Source organism: Bos grunniens, chromosome 10 (assembly GCF_055505025.1).
Source record: "Bos grunniens cultivar Pamir isolate PY7600 chromosome 10, Bosgru_T2T1.0, whole genome shotgun sequence".
Lineage (NCBI taxonomy): Eukaryota > Metazoa > Chordata > Mammalia > Artiodactyla > Bovidae > Bos > Bos grunniens.
Window position 1 is genome coordinate 76,177,610 of NC_141174.1, and position 16,632 is coordinate 76,194,241.

The window sequence follows — 16,632 nt, forward strand, 5'->3', positions numbered from 1 at the left end:
AGCTTCAGACCCAGTTGCTCATCTGCTGTATCTGCCAAACAGTTATTCAAGAAATAATCAAATAAGAAATAATCAAACTCTCAGAAGATAGATTATTAAAGGAAAAATATCTTTAATATCCCCTGTAATATTTCTGGTGTACATTAAGTTATTAAAAGCATGTGAATATATTTGCACATATTTGTGGAATATGTTTCTCTTCTCAGTCGTTTCCAATTCAGGCTCATTGTGGTCAGAGCATGTATTCTATATGAAATACAGTGAGACTTTTATGGGCTTGCCAATGATCTATCTTTGAGAATGACTGGTGCACTTGAGAAGAACATTTGCTTGTCATTGTTGAGTGCAGTAGTCTATAAATAGCAACTAAGTCAAATTTGTAGATAGCATTGTTCAAATATCCTGTAAGCCTTAGTCGCTCATTTGTGTCCAACCCTTTGAGACCCCAAAGACTGTAGCCCACCAGGCTCCTCTGTCCACGGGATTTTCCAGGCAAAAATACTGGAATGGGTTGCCATACCCTCCTCCAGGGGATCTTTCCAACCCAGGGATTAAACCTGGGTCTCCTGCATTGCAGGCAGATTCCTTGCCATCTGAGCCACCAGGGAAGCCCATCTCTACTGACAGCAGCTCACATATACTGTCAATTTTTAAAAAATTAACCTCAATATAAGCTGTTGGATTCTCTACTTCTTTATTAATATATGTTTAAACATCTAAAGCCCAGCACATATAATGGTCTCCCACTCCATAAAAAATTTTATAAATACCTAATTTCCCACATTAAACCCCACTATACTGAAAATAACTAGAGTGGTTATGTAACCTCCAACAGAATCTACAATACCAATAAGTATCATTATCATAATCAGATTGAAATCAGTTAAAAGCAGATTTTAATATCCAGGGAGAATTTGTAATAGCTCATTAGTAATGATCATGAAGCTCTGAAAAACAATCAAGTGAAATATTTGCATGGTACTTTTTCCATAAAACCAATTATTTTCCTTTCATATATCTACCAACTTTGAGGGAGGAAGAAGATATATGTTTTCAAAATTTTTCAAACTTTTTAAGCTGCTCAAAACAAGTCTGCAGCATAACATTTGGCTTTTAATTATGTTTTTCTGGTTATTGATCTCTGCCTAGAAACCTGATATTCCTCTAAATCATAGAAGAAACAATTTCAGATAAGTCAACTCTCCTGCTTAAAGTACTAAATATGAATTCTTACTGAAATTAGAATAAAATAAAACTTCTTATCTCAGCCTAAGAGACCTTAGTTATTTGACCCTTACATATAAATTAACACCTAAAATCTCTCACACTTATTCATTATACTGCAACCATTCTGGTGTTTCTTTTATGTTCTTTAAACACACAAAGTGTATTCTCTTGTTATGCATAACTTTCCCCCACTAGTTACAATAAAGTGAAGTGAAGTCTCTGTTGTGTCCAACTCTTTGTGACCCCATGGACTGTAGCCTACCAGGCTCCTCTGTCCATGGGATTTTCCAGGCAAGAGTACTGGAGTGGGTTGCTATTTCCTTCTCCAGGGGATCTTCCTGACTGAGGGATCAAACCCAGGTCTCCCACATTGTAGGCAGACACTTTTACCATCGGAGCCACCAGGGAAGTCCCAATAGTTATAGCAGTATATGAAAAATGGAAGGCACTCAATGAAAAGCAGTATTTGTTAAATGAATGAAAAATTTGCAGCCAGATTTCCCGTTCATAACTTCATATTATAAAACCTGTTCAGAAAAACACATGCCGGCTCAATATCCTCCTCATGGAAGCTTTCACTTCCTGGTTGCGAAGGGTATAAATCACAGGATTCATCAAAGGAAAGATCACTGTGTGGAAAAAGGAAACCACCTTGTCTGCTGATAAGGCTGTGAAGGGACGAGTGTAGATAAAGATGGCAGGCCCAAACATGAGAAGTATAATAATGACATGAGTGGTGCATGTGGACAGCGCCTTGCTCTTCCCTTCAGAAGCAGACCTGCTTATACGGCAGAGGATGATTGCATAGGAGGCCAGCAGGCCCAGAAAGCACAGCAGGGTGAGCAGGCCACTGTTGGAGACCATCAGGAGCTCCACCACAAAGGTGTCAGTGCAGGCCAGCTTGATGACCTGCGGCACATCACAGAAGAAGTTGTCCAGTCGGTTTGGACCACAGAAGGGCAAGCGGAGGATGAGGGCCACTTGGATAATGGAATGAACAAAGCCTCCAAGCCACAGAGCCAACAGCAAGGCATAGCAGGCTCTAGGGTTCATGACAGTCGAATAGTGTAAAGGACGACAGATGGCAATGTAGCGGTCAAAGGCCATCACGACAAGGAGTAATCCCTCCCCTCCTCCAAGAAAGTGCAAGAAAAAGAGCTGAGTGATGCAGGCTCTATAGGAGATCACCTTCTTCTCAGAGAGGAAGTCCACCAGCATCCTGGGAGCCACAATGAAGGAGTAGGATGCATCCAGGAATGCCAGGTTGCCCAGGAAGAAGTAGAGGGGGGCCGTGAGGCCAGGGTCTGACCTGATGGTGAGGATGATGAGGAAATTTCCAGGGAGGATGATGAGGTAGAAAATTAAGATCAGGACAAAGACCAGGAGCTGAATATTTTGAGACTGGGTCAGACCAAGGAGAATGAATTCTGTCACCACTGTGCTATTTTCTATCTTCATCTCCTGTGCCTGTAGTGCATGGGAGAGTAGAGAATTTATTTCCAGTTCTTCTCCCACTAAAAACTGTGAATTCTACATCTATGTTATACCATTGCTGCTGTTGCTGCTGCTAAGTCACTTCAGTCATGTCCGACTCTGTACAATCCCATAGACGGCAGCCCACCAGGCTCCCCCATCCCTGGGATCCTCCAGGCAAGAACACTGGAGTGGGTTGCCATTTCCTTCTCCAATGAATGAAAGAGAAAAGTGAAAGTGAAGTCGCTCAGTGGGGTCCGACCCTCAGCAACCCCATGGACTGCATGGAAGGCTTCTCCATCCATGGAATTTTCCAGGCAAGAGTACTGAAGTGGGGTGCCATTGCCTTCTTCAATGTTATACCATTACTCTCCCACAAATGAAGAAATCTCTTCTACTCTTTACCTGAGTGCATGCTACTGCTTCAGTCGTGTCTAACTCTTTGTAACCTATGGACTGTAGCCTGCCAGGCTCCTCTGTCCATGTGATTCTCCAGGCAAGAATGCTGGAGTGGGTTGCCATGCCCTACTCCAGGGAATCTTCCCTCACCCAGGGATTGAACCCACGTCTCCTGCACTGCAGGTGGATTCTTTACCCATGAGCACTGGGGAAGCCACTTCCACCCTTTATTCTTCTATAAATCATTAAGTGCCAGCACCCAAATCTTGAAGCCACACTGTTCTGCTTCTGTCCTGTTCTCCTGTTAACTGCTGTCTCATGCAGCACTCTGTCCTGCCCTGCATTTGTTATGATTCACATGAGGCATATGAACTTTTTAAAATTCTTCAAATTTTTATTTGAATAGGGGGAAGGTGGTAAGATGGAAATTGACAGCAAAAAGGAATGGCAGAGTTTTTTAAGGCAAGAAACATTCCATATCTCATCTGTAATGGTTACAAGTGTATTTTTTTTTCAAAATTTATTGAACTATTAAACTATACAAAAATTAATATATTTACTGTATGTAAATTATACCTTAGGGAATGTTTGCCTAAAACATTTTTTAAAACCTGCTTACTTAAAATATTTCCCTTTTCTCTATAGAATATTAACCCATCATCCTGGTCTAAATAAAAAGAATCCTGGTTGTTCTGGAGAAACTGAGATCTGTGGCTTATCTGTACAGTTGTCTCTAAATTGGCAGTGTACTTATCCAGTGTACAGGATAATTTATTGGTATGAAAATTTGAAGACCCAGTGTAGGCCACCTCAAATGTGCCTCAATGGCATACTGATTATTTTGAATTGAAGTTAGTTAAGAAATGGTCAATGCAAGGGAGACACTCTGATCCTTCTTTCTGTCTCCCTGAAAGCAGGAAAAAATCTCTTCATGGCACCACCTGCTCTTGGGGTAAAAGGACATCCTTGTCCTAGAGACAGGGAATTCAAGCCAGAAGCTCATATAAACAAATCTTGTTATTTTTATTTTTCTACCCCAAACCCAGACTCCATTTAGATTCTTTGCTAATTGACCATCTAAAGCCTAAATTTCTTTGTCCTATCTGTTACAAAGTTCCAGTTTTTTCATCTAAAAAGTATTAAAGCACCTACTTTGGCCAGTTGTTTAAATCTCATTTCTATAAGACCTCTATGCTTGTGATTAAATTGCCTTGCGTAAATTTTATTATTAGTCCAACCACAAGAACTCAAGATGGGTAGAGCAGAAATTTCCCCATTCTACACAAAAACAATAACAGTAGAATTTCTATGTATATATGATTATATCCCATTCTTTGTAATTCTATTTTTGAAAGTGTCATAACGAAAATGAATACAAAAATGTACAAATAAAATACACATGTTGCTTGTACATGCTAAAAAGTTGTTTATTTTTAGGATGGAACATTTTCAGAACTTGAAGACTTGAACTAGATGATAATACTGCACTGTAATATATATCTAATCGAAATGTAAAAATATCTGATTTTGTGTGTCTAAACCCAAATAGATTAACTAATAGCAGATGTTTTTGTATATAGCTAAAATCTGGAATTATTAAAGAGGCAATTTATATCACATAGATGCACGGATATGTATACAAATGCACATATGCACACACACACATGCACAAACACATGAATTGATTCCCTAAGCAAACTGAAGCACAAACATTTACAAATGGCACAATCCAAATTAACCTTTCTGTTCTGTTCTTTCCTTCCTTTCTTTTTTTCTTTCTCTCTTCCTCTTTCCCTCCTTTCATTTGTTCCTTCCTTCCTTTTTCCCTAGCATTCATTGGCTTAAATATTTATCATTTTTTTTCTGTGTATAATAAAACCTGCTGCTAGAAAAGTAAGTCAGGAATCTCTCTGTACTTATTCCTAAGTTATGTGCACCTTGCACTCTATTATACAATTGGTTATTTCATACTGTTTCAGATATCAAGACTGTCTTTAGGACATAAGAGAAAACTTTAAGTATTAAAGGTTAAAGGTTGCAGATTTTTCCACTGTGCTTGGCTTTCCTATCATGCACTTATGTTCTTCTATTGACTCCTTAACAGATCGTATTGATTACCATCTAATATCCCTCACTTCTTTCTCTAGTAATATGATATATAAATTTAAGACCAAGAAAACTGGTATCTTAATAAAAGTTTTATGTATTCTCAATAAAGTAATTCTAAATATTCAGAGGAACAAGAGTTATATCATTAAGAACAGATAAAAGATGTTACTGTATTATTGAATTCAGATTTCAAATAATAAAAAAGTTTGTTTTTGCTATAACAGCTCACCATTGCATTATGAGACAGCAGATGTCCCACCAGAAAAGCTGTAAAATGTTTCCATTTATTCCTTCTTCCTGTTCCTTATAATATGAAGATTGACAAATATATTTACCTCTCTAGCAATCCAACATTGCTCTCACACAGCAAGCTCCACCTCTTAACAGAAGGGACAATAACTGTTTATTTCCATCTTTGTTATTAAATATCTCTTCTCTCTCGAAGACAGACCTCTTAACATTTGAAAACAACCAATTTGTGATGCAACAGCGAATGCACTCTGGGAATTCTAAGGCTAACCAAATTAGAACTCTTTTAAAGGGAATTTTTAGAATGCCAACGAGATCTAAATATTAGAGATATGCTAGGTGCAAATACTCAAATATCAGTTAAAGCGACATGGCCTTTCTATTGGAATCTAAAATTAACATTCCATCAGTGACAGAAATGATGGAATGATGAGAATATTTATTAGGTCTGAATGAATAGAAAGTCAAGGGAGGTTTATATTTTATACTGTAATTCAAAAAAGAGAAAAGTAGTATAAGTGACAGAAAATCCAAGGTATATCAAGAAAGAAAATAATGTGGTCAAGTAGATAGTAACTATGTTAGATTCAAGATAACTTCTGGTGACAAAGGGATATGCAAGGAGAAAATAAATGATGGTCACAAAGCCTCCTTTGAATAATCCTTCTAAAGAAAAAGAACTGCATGTTGTAGGACTGATTAAAAGCTCAGAGGAGATGTCCTCCATACAGAACCTATTTGGTCTTCATATCTGCTGTTTTTCATTTTGAGTTTTGCTAAAGCAATGATGGGGTTTCCCAGGTGGCACAATGGTAAAGAATCCCCGCCTATGCAGAAGACACGGGTTCAATTCCTAGGTCAGGAAGATGCCCTGGAGGAGTAAATGGGAACCCACTCCAGTATTCTTGCCTGGAAAATTCCATGGACAGAGGACCCTGGTGGGCTACAGCCCATGGGACCACACAGTCAGACACAACTGAGTGACTGAGCATGCACATCAATGATGCAGAGCTATTTATTTTTAAATTTAATGTTATTAAGCAGAAGAAAAATAATTAGGAATCATGCAGAAGACAACATAATTTAAACTTTAGTAGATTTGATTTTGTTTTAAAGACACAGATTTTCTATTTAAAAAATTAAAATACTAACCACATATTTTAAAAATAAAAACAATGCATAATCAAACATATTTCATTCTAATTTATAATCAGTTCAGAAAAAAAGAGGTAGGAGGAATGACAAAAGGGAAAAGTAAAGTAATAAAGAGATATACAAAGCTATGAAGATAAAAATAATACATAAAGAGGAAGGGGAATTTAAGGATACCAATACATGCAAACGCAGCCATGAAATTAAAAGACGCTTACTCCTTGGAAGGAAAGTTATGACCAACCTAGAAAGCATATTAAAAAGCAGAGACATTACTTTGTCAACAAAGGTCCATCTAGTCAAGGCTATGGTTTTTCCAGTGGTCATGTATGGATGTGAGAGTTGGACTGTGAAGAAAGCTGAACGCCGAAGAATTGATGCTTTTGAACTGTGGTGTTGGAGAAGACTCTTGAGAGTCCCTTGGACTGCAAGGAGATCCAACCAGTCCATTCTAAAGGAGATCAGTCCTGGGTGTTCATCGGAAGGACTGATATTGAAGCTGAAGCTCCAATACTTTGGCCACCTGATGCGAAGAGCTGATTCATTTGAAAAGACCCTGATGCTGGGAAAGATTGAGGGCAGAAGAGAAGGGGACAACAGAGGATGAAACGGTTGGATGGCATCACCAACTTGATAGACATTGGTTTGGGTGGACTCCAGGAGTTGGTGATGGACAGAGAGGCCTGGCATGCTGTGGTTCATGGGGTCGCAAAGAGTCGGACACAACTGAGCGACTTAACTGAACTGAATACATGAAAAGACTGTATTAGGAAAATAAATGAATATGAAAGGATAGAGAGGTATAAAAATGTATATTCTGAAAATCACATACTCAAGTAGACAATGGATAAAAGAAAGTTCTCTTTTAAAAAAAAAAAAATTAAAATATGCACAAAAACACGTGAGAAGAAAAATTCCTGTCTTGGGGTACATTACAATCTTTATTGCCACCAAAGACTTTTTTAAATATTATTTTTTCATAACTATAGACATAATCAGGGACCTTGCTTCCTAATGTTTGCCACAATACTTAAAATTAACTAGATGATCTAACTAGTCCTCATAACAGAGACTTCATATTACTGCTGGTAAAAATTGATAATTTTAGACAATCTTAGTAATTAAAGTCATGAACCATGCTGTATTTTAGTGTTCAGTACAGTCGCTCAGTTGTGTCCAACTCTTTGCAACCCCTTGAATCACAGCACAACAGGCCTCCCTGTCAATCACCATCTCCCAGAGTTCACTCAAACTCAGGTCCCTAGAGTCGGTGATGCCATCCAGCTATCTCATCCTCTGTCATCCACTTTTCCTCCTGCCCACAATCCCTCCCAGCATCAGAGTCTTTTCCAACAAGTCAACTCTTCACATGAGGTGGCCAAAGTACAGGAGTTTCAGCTTTAGCATCATTCCTTCCAAAGAAATCCCAAGGCTGATCTCCTTCAGAATGGACTGGTTGGATCTCCTTGCAGTCCAAGGGACTCTCAAGAGTCTTCTCCAACACCACAGTTCAAAAGCATCAATTCTTTGGTGCTCAGCTTTCTTCACAGTCCAACTCTCACATCCATACATGACCACTGGAAAAACCATAGCCTTGACTAGATGGACCTTTGTTGGCAAAGAAGTGTCTCTACGTTTCAATATGCTATCTAGGTTGGTCATAACTTTTCTTCCAAGGAGTAAGCATCTTTTAATTTCATGGCTGCAGTCACCATCTGCAGTGATTTTCTCACATCCATACATGACTACTGGAAAACCATAGCTTGACTAGACAGACCTTTGTTGCAATGCAATGCCTCTGCTTTTTAAGATGCTATCTAAGTTGGTCATAGCTTTTCTTCCAAGGAGCAAGCATCTTTTAATTTCATGGCTGCAGTCACCATCTACAGTGATTTTGGAGCCCAAGAAAATAAAGTCTCTCACTGTTTGCACTGTTTCTCCATCTGTTTGCCATGAAGTGATGGGACCAGATGCCATAATCTCAGTTTTTTGAATATTGAGTTTTAAGCCAACTTTTTCACTCTCCTCTTTCACTTTTGTCAAGAGGCTCTTTAGTTCCTTTTTGCTTTCTGCCATAACGGTAGTGTCTTCTGTGTATCTGAGGTTATTGATATTTCTCCAGGCAGTCTTGATTCCAGCTTGTGCTTCATCCAGCCCAGCATTTCACTTGATGTACTCCGCATATAAGTTAAATAAGCAGGGTGACAATATATAGCCTTGACGTACTCCTTTCCCAATTTGGCACCAGCCTGTTGTTCCATGTCCAGTTCTTGTTGCTTCTTGACCTGCTGTATCAGGAGTCAGATCAGGCGGTCTGTTATTCTCATCTCTTTGAGAATTTTCCACAGTTTGTTGTGATCCACACAGTCAAAGGCTTTGGCATAGTCAATAAAGCAGAAGTAGATGTTTTTCTAAAACTCTCTTGCTTTTTCAATGATCCAACGGATGTTGGCAATTTAGTCTCTGGTTCCTCTGCCTTTTCTAAATCCAGCTTGAACTGGAAGTTCATGGTTCACACACTGTTGAAGCCTGACTTGAGGAATTTTGAGCATTACTTTGCTGGCGTGTGAGATGAGTACAATTGTGCGGCAGTTTGAACATTCTTTGCCATTGCCTTTCTTTGGGATTAGAGTGAAAACTGACCTTTTCCAGTCCTGTGGCCAGTGCTGAGTTTTCCAAATTTGCCAGCATATTGAGTATAGCACTTTCATAGCATCATCTTTTAGGATTTGAAGTAGCTCAACTGGAATTCCATCACCTCCACTAGCTTTGTTCATAGTGATGCTTCCTAAGGACCACTTGACTTTGCATTCCAGGATGTCTGGCTCTAGGTGAGTGATCATACCCTTGTGGTTATCTGGGTCATGAAGATGTTTTTTGTCTAGATCTTCTGTGTATTCTTGCCACCTCTTTTTAATATCTTCTGCTTCTGTTGAGTCCATACCACTTCTGTCCTTTATTGTGCCCATCTTGGCATGAAATGTTAATAAATAATACATTCATTCATTTTAAAATTAATTATTTAAAAATATCTGTACAGTGAGGAGATCTCCTTCCCATCTTAATCTCCTGTGTCCATTTCTCCTCACATCTCACAGCAGACAATTAATATTAATTTGTGTGTCCTTCAAAAATTGTACGCATTTACAAGAAAGCATGAAAATAAGTTCTTGATTATATTTCTTTTTTTTTTAATTTTATTTTATTTTTAAACTTTATGTAATTGTATTAGTTTTGCCAATGCACGAGTAAGTGTTGGACTTGAATATTTGTGTCAAATGTTAGCACTCAAGGAACCACTATTCCAAACAAGATGTACAATGTTTCCTTCATTCATTCCAGAAAATCTCTTTGTGATCTTTGTCATTCTCCTCTGCAAATACTACCATAGTTAGCAACCACTTTCTAATTTCTAACATCATAGACTAGTTTTGCTTTACCTTAGGTTTTATCAAAATGGAATCACATGACATGTATTCTTTTTTATCTGGCTTTTAACTCAGCATTAAGATTTTAATATTCATGCATGTTGCATTATCTGCAGCTGTTCCTTTTAATTACCAAATAATGTTCCATTGTGTGTATAGAATCCAAAGGTTTTATTACTTTTCTTCATTTATGGGCATTTCCACGAACATTCTAATGTAAATAATTTTGTCCACAAGTTTCCATTTCTCTTGGCTAACCACTTACGAGTAGGATCTCTGGATCTTAAGGTAGATGTAAACTAGCAACATATGAGAGAGTTTAAGTTCCTTCATCAGTTGACCAACGTTTGCTGTAGTGTGTTAATTGTGCCTTTTTATTTTTTGTATTTCTGATGCTTGGACGCCTTGGGCCCTGCCAACCCCAGAGAGTCTGTGCCTCCCAGAGTTCTCCCATTCATACAGATAATGAATAACCCACCTGCAAAGCCACCTTTCATATGCAAATCAACCAATTTATAACGCAGTATTTCAATTGCTTCCTTTGTCAGGCTCTCACAGTTCTGATCCACTGGGCAACCTAGTCACTTACATGAAAGTGTCTGGTATCTAGGGTGTTATATACACCTGGGGGCACTTGATAAACTACATTTTTGTTGCCTTCTGAGTTTTACTGAGACAAATTTATGCCTGTTCTGCAGAGTGGTGAGAGTGTGCTCTGTCTGAACACATGGTCACATGTCTTGAGCCATTTCCCAGATGACTAATGATGTGCATCTTCTCAGGAACATACAATCATTTGTGTATTTCTTTTCTGAAGTGTCTGTTCCAATCTTTTTGGGGTGAGGGGTTGTGCTTAGCGGCTTACAGGATCTTAGTGCCCCAACCAGGGATCCAACCGGGGCCCCCTTCAGTAGGAGTCCTAACCACTGGACTACCAGGGAAATCCCCATTTAAATCTTTGGAAATAAAAACAAAAATAAACAAATGGGACCTAATTAACCTTAAAAGCTTCTGCACATCAAAGGAAACTATTAGCAAGGTGAAAAGACAGCCTTCAGAATGGGAGAAAATAATAGCAAATGAAGCAACTGACAAACAACTAATCTCAAAAATATACAAGCAACTCCTACAGCTCAATTCCAGAAAAATAAATCACTCAATCAAAAAATGGGCCAAAGAACTAAATAGACATTTCTCCAAAGAAGACATACAGATGGCTAACAAACACATGAAAAGATGCTCAACATCACTCATTATCAGAGAAATGCACATCAAAACCACTATGAGGTACCATTTCACACCAGTCAGAATGGCAGCGATCCAAAAGTCTACAAGTAATAAATGCTGGAGAGGGTGTGGAGAAAAGGGAACCCTCTTACACTGTTGGTGGGAATGCAAACTAGTACAGCCACTATGGAGAACAGTGTGGAGATTCCTTAAAAAACTGGAAATAGAACTGCCTTATGATCCAGCAATCCCACTGCTTGGCATACACACTGAAGAAACCAGAAGGGAAAGAGATACGTGTACCCCAATGTTCATCGTAGCACTGTTTATAATAGCTAGGACATGGAAGCAACCTAGATGTCCACCAGCAGATGAATGGATAAGAAAGCTGTGGTACATATACACAATGGAGTATTACTCAGCCATTAAAAAGAATACATTTGAATCAGTTCTAATGAGGTGGATGAAACTGGAGCCTATTATACAGAGTGAAGTAAGCCAGAAAGAAAAACACCAATACAGTATACTAATGCATATATATGGAATTTAGAAAGATGGTAACAATAACCCTGTGTACAAGACAGCAAAAGAGACACTGATGTATAGAACAGTCTTATGGACTCTGTGGGAGAGGGAGAGGGTGGGAAGATTTGGGAGAATGGCATTGAAACATGTAAAATATCATGTATGAAACGAGTTGCCAGTCCAGGTTCAATGCACGATACTGGATGCTTGAGGCTAGTGCACTGGGACAACCCAGAGGGATGGGAGGGAGGAGGGAGGAGGGTTCAGGATGGGGAACACATGTATACCTGTGGCAGATTCATTTTGATATTTGGCAAAACTAATACAATTTTGTAAATTTTAAAAATAAAAAATAAATAAAAATAAATCTTTTTACTTGTTTTTCACAAGGAAAGTGATTAGGAGTTATTATGAAATTCCAAATTTCCCTCCCAGAGTATTATTTTCTTATTAATTTCATAATGGTATATTTTGATGAACAGTAATTTTTTATTTCTTAAGGTTTAATTTATCAGTTTTGTGATTACAGCTTCTTTTGTGCTGTTTAAGAAATCATTGCTTGTCCCAAATATGAAAAAAAGAAAACACTCATCTATGTTTTCTCTTAGGAGCTTTATAGTTCTAACTGCTACATTTAGATCTATGATCCAACTCCAAATTAATTTTGTGTGTGCAGTGAGCTTGATGTCCAAGTTCATTGTTTTCCATACATGTATTCAGTTGTTCTAGCATTATTTGTTTAAAACTTTCCTTTCTTGGTGAATTGTATATGTTTCTTTGACAAAAATCAGTTTACAATTTGTGTGAGTCTGCTTCTGCCTACTCTATTTTGGGCCATCGGTCTGTCTTCACATCAATACCATACTCTCTTGGTTAGTATAGCTTTTTAATGAACCAATCATGCTTATTAATGAAGCCTCCATAAAAACCCTGAAGGATAGATCTTTGGTCCTGTTTGGAGAATTTCCATATCCCAGAAACAGACTGCCTCCACATGCTCCTGTACCAGGCTCCAAGCTCCTTTGTTAAGAACTTTACCCCATATATCTCTTCATCTGGCTGTTGATGCATATCCTTTGAAATCCTTTGTAGCAAGTTGTTAATGGTGAGTAAATAGGTTTCCCCATGTTCTGTGAGCTGTTCTAACAAATTGAACCTGAGAAAGGGATTGTGGGACCCTCTGATTTATAGCCAATCAGGCAGAAGCACAGATGACAACCTGGGCTTGCACCTGGCGTCTCAAGTGGAGATTGTTCCTGTGGAACTGAGCAGTTGACCTATGGAATCAGATTCTGTTTCCAAGGAGATAGTGTCAGATTTGAGCTAAATTCTTGGACACCCTCCTGCAGTCCAGGAATTGCTTATTAGTGTGTGAAAGCTTCCGCACAAGTGTGAGGGCTGGGAACCCCACTGTGACATCATAGGGAAAGCTTCCCAAAGCAAAGAACAGATGTTAAGTACCATTATTCCTTTCTATGTGCCTGAGGTGCACTGGATCTGGCACAGATTACCCCCTCAATAAATAGAATCCAGATAAAGAATAACCCTGGGATTATTTTAATCATTTATTTACACACATTCATTCCTGATACTGACAAGAACCTACTTCCCTCAAAATCTAATCATAGTAGGTTATCAAAAGCATATGACTAAAGCTCAAAGCTCCCAAAATGCTCTTGCCCTTGGATGAAATGATCCATAGTTTTGAAATTGAAAAGTTCATTTAAATTTTAAAAGTTGCATAAATGCAAACATTACAATCTTTTACATTCTGTAGCATGGTCAGTAATTGGGTTCTGAGTATTAGGGAATTAATTGGTCACTAAAATAATTCACTAAAGAATTCTCACTAGAGAGTTAAAGAAAATTACAGAAATTATAGGTCTCTTCCATTTATATCTTAAAAAGAAACATAAAATTTGATTTAATAGTAAAGAACTCTTAATTATAGTGCTAACAAAAGCAACACACTACTAATTTAACTTTAACATAAATGGCAAAATAAGCAAATACAGAAGACATGAAGACTGACAAAAGAGGTGATTTTTAAAAAATCACACAGCTGGTTGTCTATCAATTCCAATCAACCTAGAATCCCTTTCCTCCAAGTCTGTTTTCACATTGGAGGGTGTAAGGAGACTGACTTTAAAAACTACTAGCTGACTAGCAACTTCCTCTGAGAGAGGAGTCTCACACAGTAATCAAACTACACTCAGCTATGAATTTATAAAATTTGTTTCCAACGTGTGACAAAATCTTGATTCCTGTCACCAATACTGTTGAGTGGTTACCAGCTGGCATGAGTTGAAATGGCTTATATGAATAAATCCTCACTTTCCATTCTGGAAAGAGGAAGACGATAAAGGAGTAAATAATCTATTTTTCCAGTCCCAGGAAGATGGTTTACCAAACATCATCCCACTGGACTAAGACTGAAACATGATAATAATATTTAATTAGGTCACTTGGAGAAGAAAATGGCAACCCACTCCAGTATTCTTGCTTGGAAAATCCCATAGATAGAGGAGCCTGGCGGGATACAGTCCCTGGGGTCACAAAAGAGTGGGACACGACTTAGCAACTAAACAAAAACGTAGTCTCTTGAAACTACTCATATTCATATACTAGCCACTTACTTCTTTGTATTCATAGTGGACACATCTCCCAGGTCTTATTAGTTTTATTATTTCTCAACATACATTCTCCTCAGAGCCAAACCCTCTCCAGAAAAGCCTCAATCAACAATTAGTGAAAATGTGTGTTTTAGCAGATCATTATTATATCTTAAATTCTGATAGTGATCTGCCAGAAATTTCAGGGAGAGTGTGAGTAAATTTATTTCCATCATAATTTCTTTGTTTTTTCACCAATTAGAGGGAAAACCTAGTGGGATTTAAGACCTCAGACAAAAGGAGGTAGCGAAAGCAGCAATACTACTATAAATACTTCCTTCTTTAGGACAAAAACCCTCAGAAGGACTATAGAAAATGCCATTTATCTTTCACTTCCCTTTGCATAAAATGTATTGGTTGACCAGCTTCCTCATGGCCATTTTTACTTCCTTGTTTCGCAGTGTGTAGATGATGGGATTAAGTAGAGGGAATATCACAGTATGGAACACAGACACCACTTTATCTAGGGAAAAAGAGTCAAATGGGCGAGCATAAATGTAGATGGATGGCCCAAACATTAGAACCACAATAGTGATGTGGGAGTAGCAGGTGGACATGGCCCGACTGGTACTCTCACCTGAACCTGAGTGTTTCTTGAGCATCACCAGAAGGAAGGCATAGGATGTGAGAAGAGCAATGAAACACACTACAGAGATCAGACCACTGCTAAAGATCATCACTAACTCCTCCGGGAAGGTGTTGGCACAGGCAATCCGGACAACCTGTGTGATGTCACAGAAGTAACTGTCTAACTCATTAGGCCCACAGAAGGGAAGTCGAACAATGAGAGCTACCTGTATTGTAGAGTGAATGAAGCCCCCCATCCAGGAGAAAGCCACCAGAATACAGCAAAGACGTCGGTTCATGATGGTAGCATAGTGGAGGGGGCGGCAGATAGCAGCATATCGGTCAAAGGCCATCACCGTGAGCAGGAACATCTCTGAGGCCCCAACAAAGTGCAAGAAGAAGAGCTGAGCAATGCACCCACCAAAGGAAATGACCTTCCTTTCCACAAAGAAGTCTATAAGCATTTTAGGGGCTGTGATGGAAGAGTACCAAATGTCAAGGAAAGCCAGATTAGCCAACAGGAAATACATAGGTGAAGTTAGATGTGGGTCAAGCCTGGTGGTGCAAATAATAAGAATATTTACTGGAATAATGAACAAGTAGAAGGACAGAAATATAACAAATAGTACGAGTTGCACCTCCCGAGCCTGGGATAGGCCAGTGAGAACAAATTCTGTCACCCTGGTGTAATTTGCAGTTTCCATGTCTTCACTTTTTTTTTCATAATATGGCTATGAAAAATAAAGAAATTGTTATTACTCCAAATAGCATTTAACTGGAGTTACATCAACACTTTAAAAATCATCAAATCTGGTCTGCCACTAAGAGATTGTACTAGCATAAGTTTGGTTACCTGATTTTGTATTGTATAAACCAAGATAAGGAAAGAGTAAGTGATGATCTGAAAATTGGAAACATTGAAACCATATGAAATATATCATATATCTGACACCAAAATATCAACTTCTTAGTGTTATTTCTATTTTTTATGAAACTCAGAAATGCACTAATCCTTCCCCTAAACATCTACTATAGTAAGCGATATGTGCAGCTGCTTCCAAGTTTAGCCAAATTTTAGACTGGTAATAAAAGATGCAACCTGAACGTTCTTTCTAGATTTTTGTGGTTGTTGTTGCTGTTAATGATGATGTGAAATCCAATCAATTTGAAAACTTGGGCTTATAGTCTAATATTGGGTGTGCTGATCTGATGATATTTTAGATATAAACCATCAAAGAGATGCCAGGGCTTCAAGTTTAATGAATGGATATTTTTTTTCTTTAACCAAATCTTAGAGAACTAAACCCTTGGTTATATGTAAACAACCACAAAATACAACGATACAGGGCCCTATATAAAAATTCTTTATGCGGATTACTCCATTGGCCATGCATTTTACCCCGTTTCAGGTAGTTAAGAAGAAGATGAAGTAATTAAGCAATGGATATGCTTGCCACCCAAGCTGACCCATTCTGTCATTTCAAGCTGGCAGTGGGAATAAGATTATTGATAAAAGTTTTCTTAAGGCCTAACGTTGAACCTGTTTCTATTAGATCTAACAAAACCACCAAATAAAACTAAGACAATCATTTACTTTACCAAAT

The 16,632-nt window shown here is 38.2% G+C and overlaps 2 protein-coding genes across 2 annotated transcripts; both read right to left on the reverse strand.

Annotated features, from left to right (window-relative positions):
- Nucleotides 1-1,758: 1,758 nt before the first annotated feature.
- LOC147364909 (olfactory receptor 4N4C) lies at nt 1,759-2,724 on the reverse strand. Its single transcript, XM_086318870.1, has one exon. The coding sequence runs from the start codon at nt 2,683-2,685 to the stop codon at nt 1,759-1,761; it is 927 nt and encodes a 308-aa protein (XP_086174996.1). The 5' UTR covers nt 2,686-2,724.
- Nucleotides 2,725-7,529: 4,805 nt separating this feature from the next.
- OR4M1 (olfactory receptor family 4 subfamily M member 1) lies at nt 7,530-16,137 on the reverse strand. Its single transcript, XM_086322109.1, has one exon. It carries the CDS (start codon nt 15,730-15,732, stop codon nt 14,791-14,793), a length of 942 nt encoding a protein of 313 aa, XP_086178235.1. The 5' UTR covers nt 15,733-16,137; the 3' UTR covers nt 7,530-14,790.
- Nucleotides 16,138-16,632: the final 495 nt, after the last annotated feature.

Bases quoted from the DNA above. Each gene is read 5' to 3' on its own strand.
- LOC147364909 (XM_086318870.1), bottom strand. From the start codon at position 2,685: ATGAAGATAGAAAATAGCACAGTGGTGACAGAATTCATTCTCCTTGGT.
- OR4M1 (XM_086322109.1), bottom strand. From the start codon at position 15,732: ATGGAAACTGCAAATTACACCAGGGTGACAGAATTTGTTCTCACTGGC.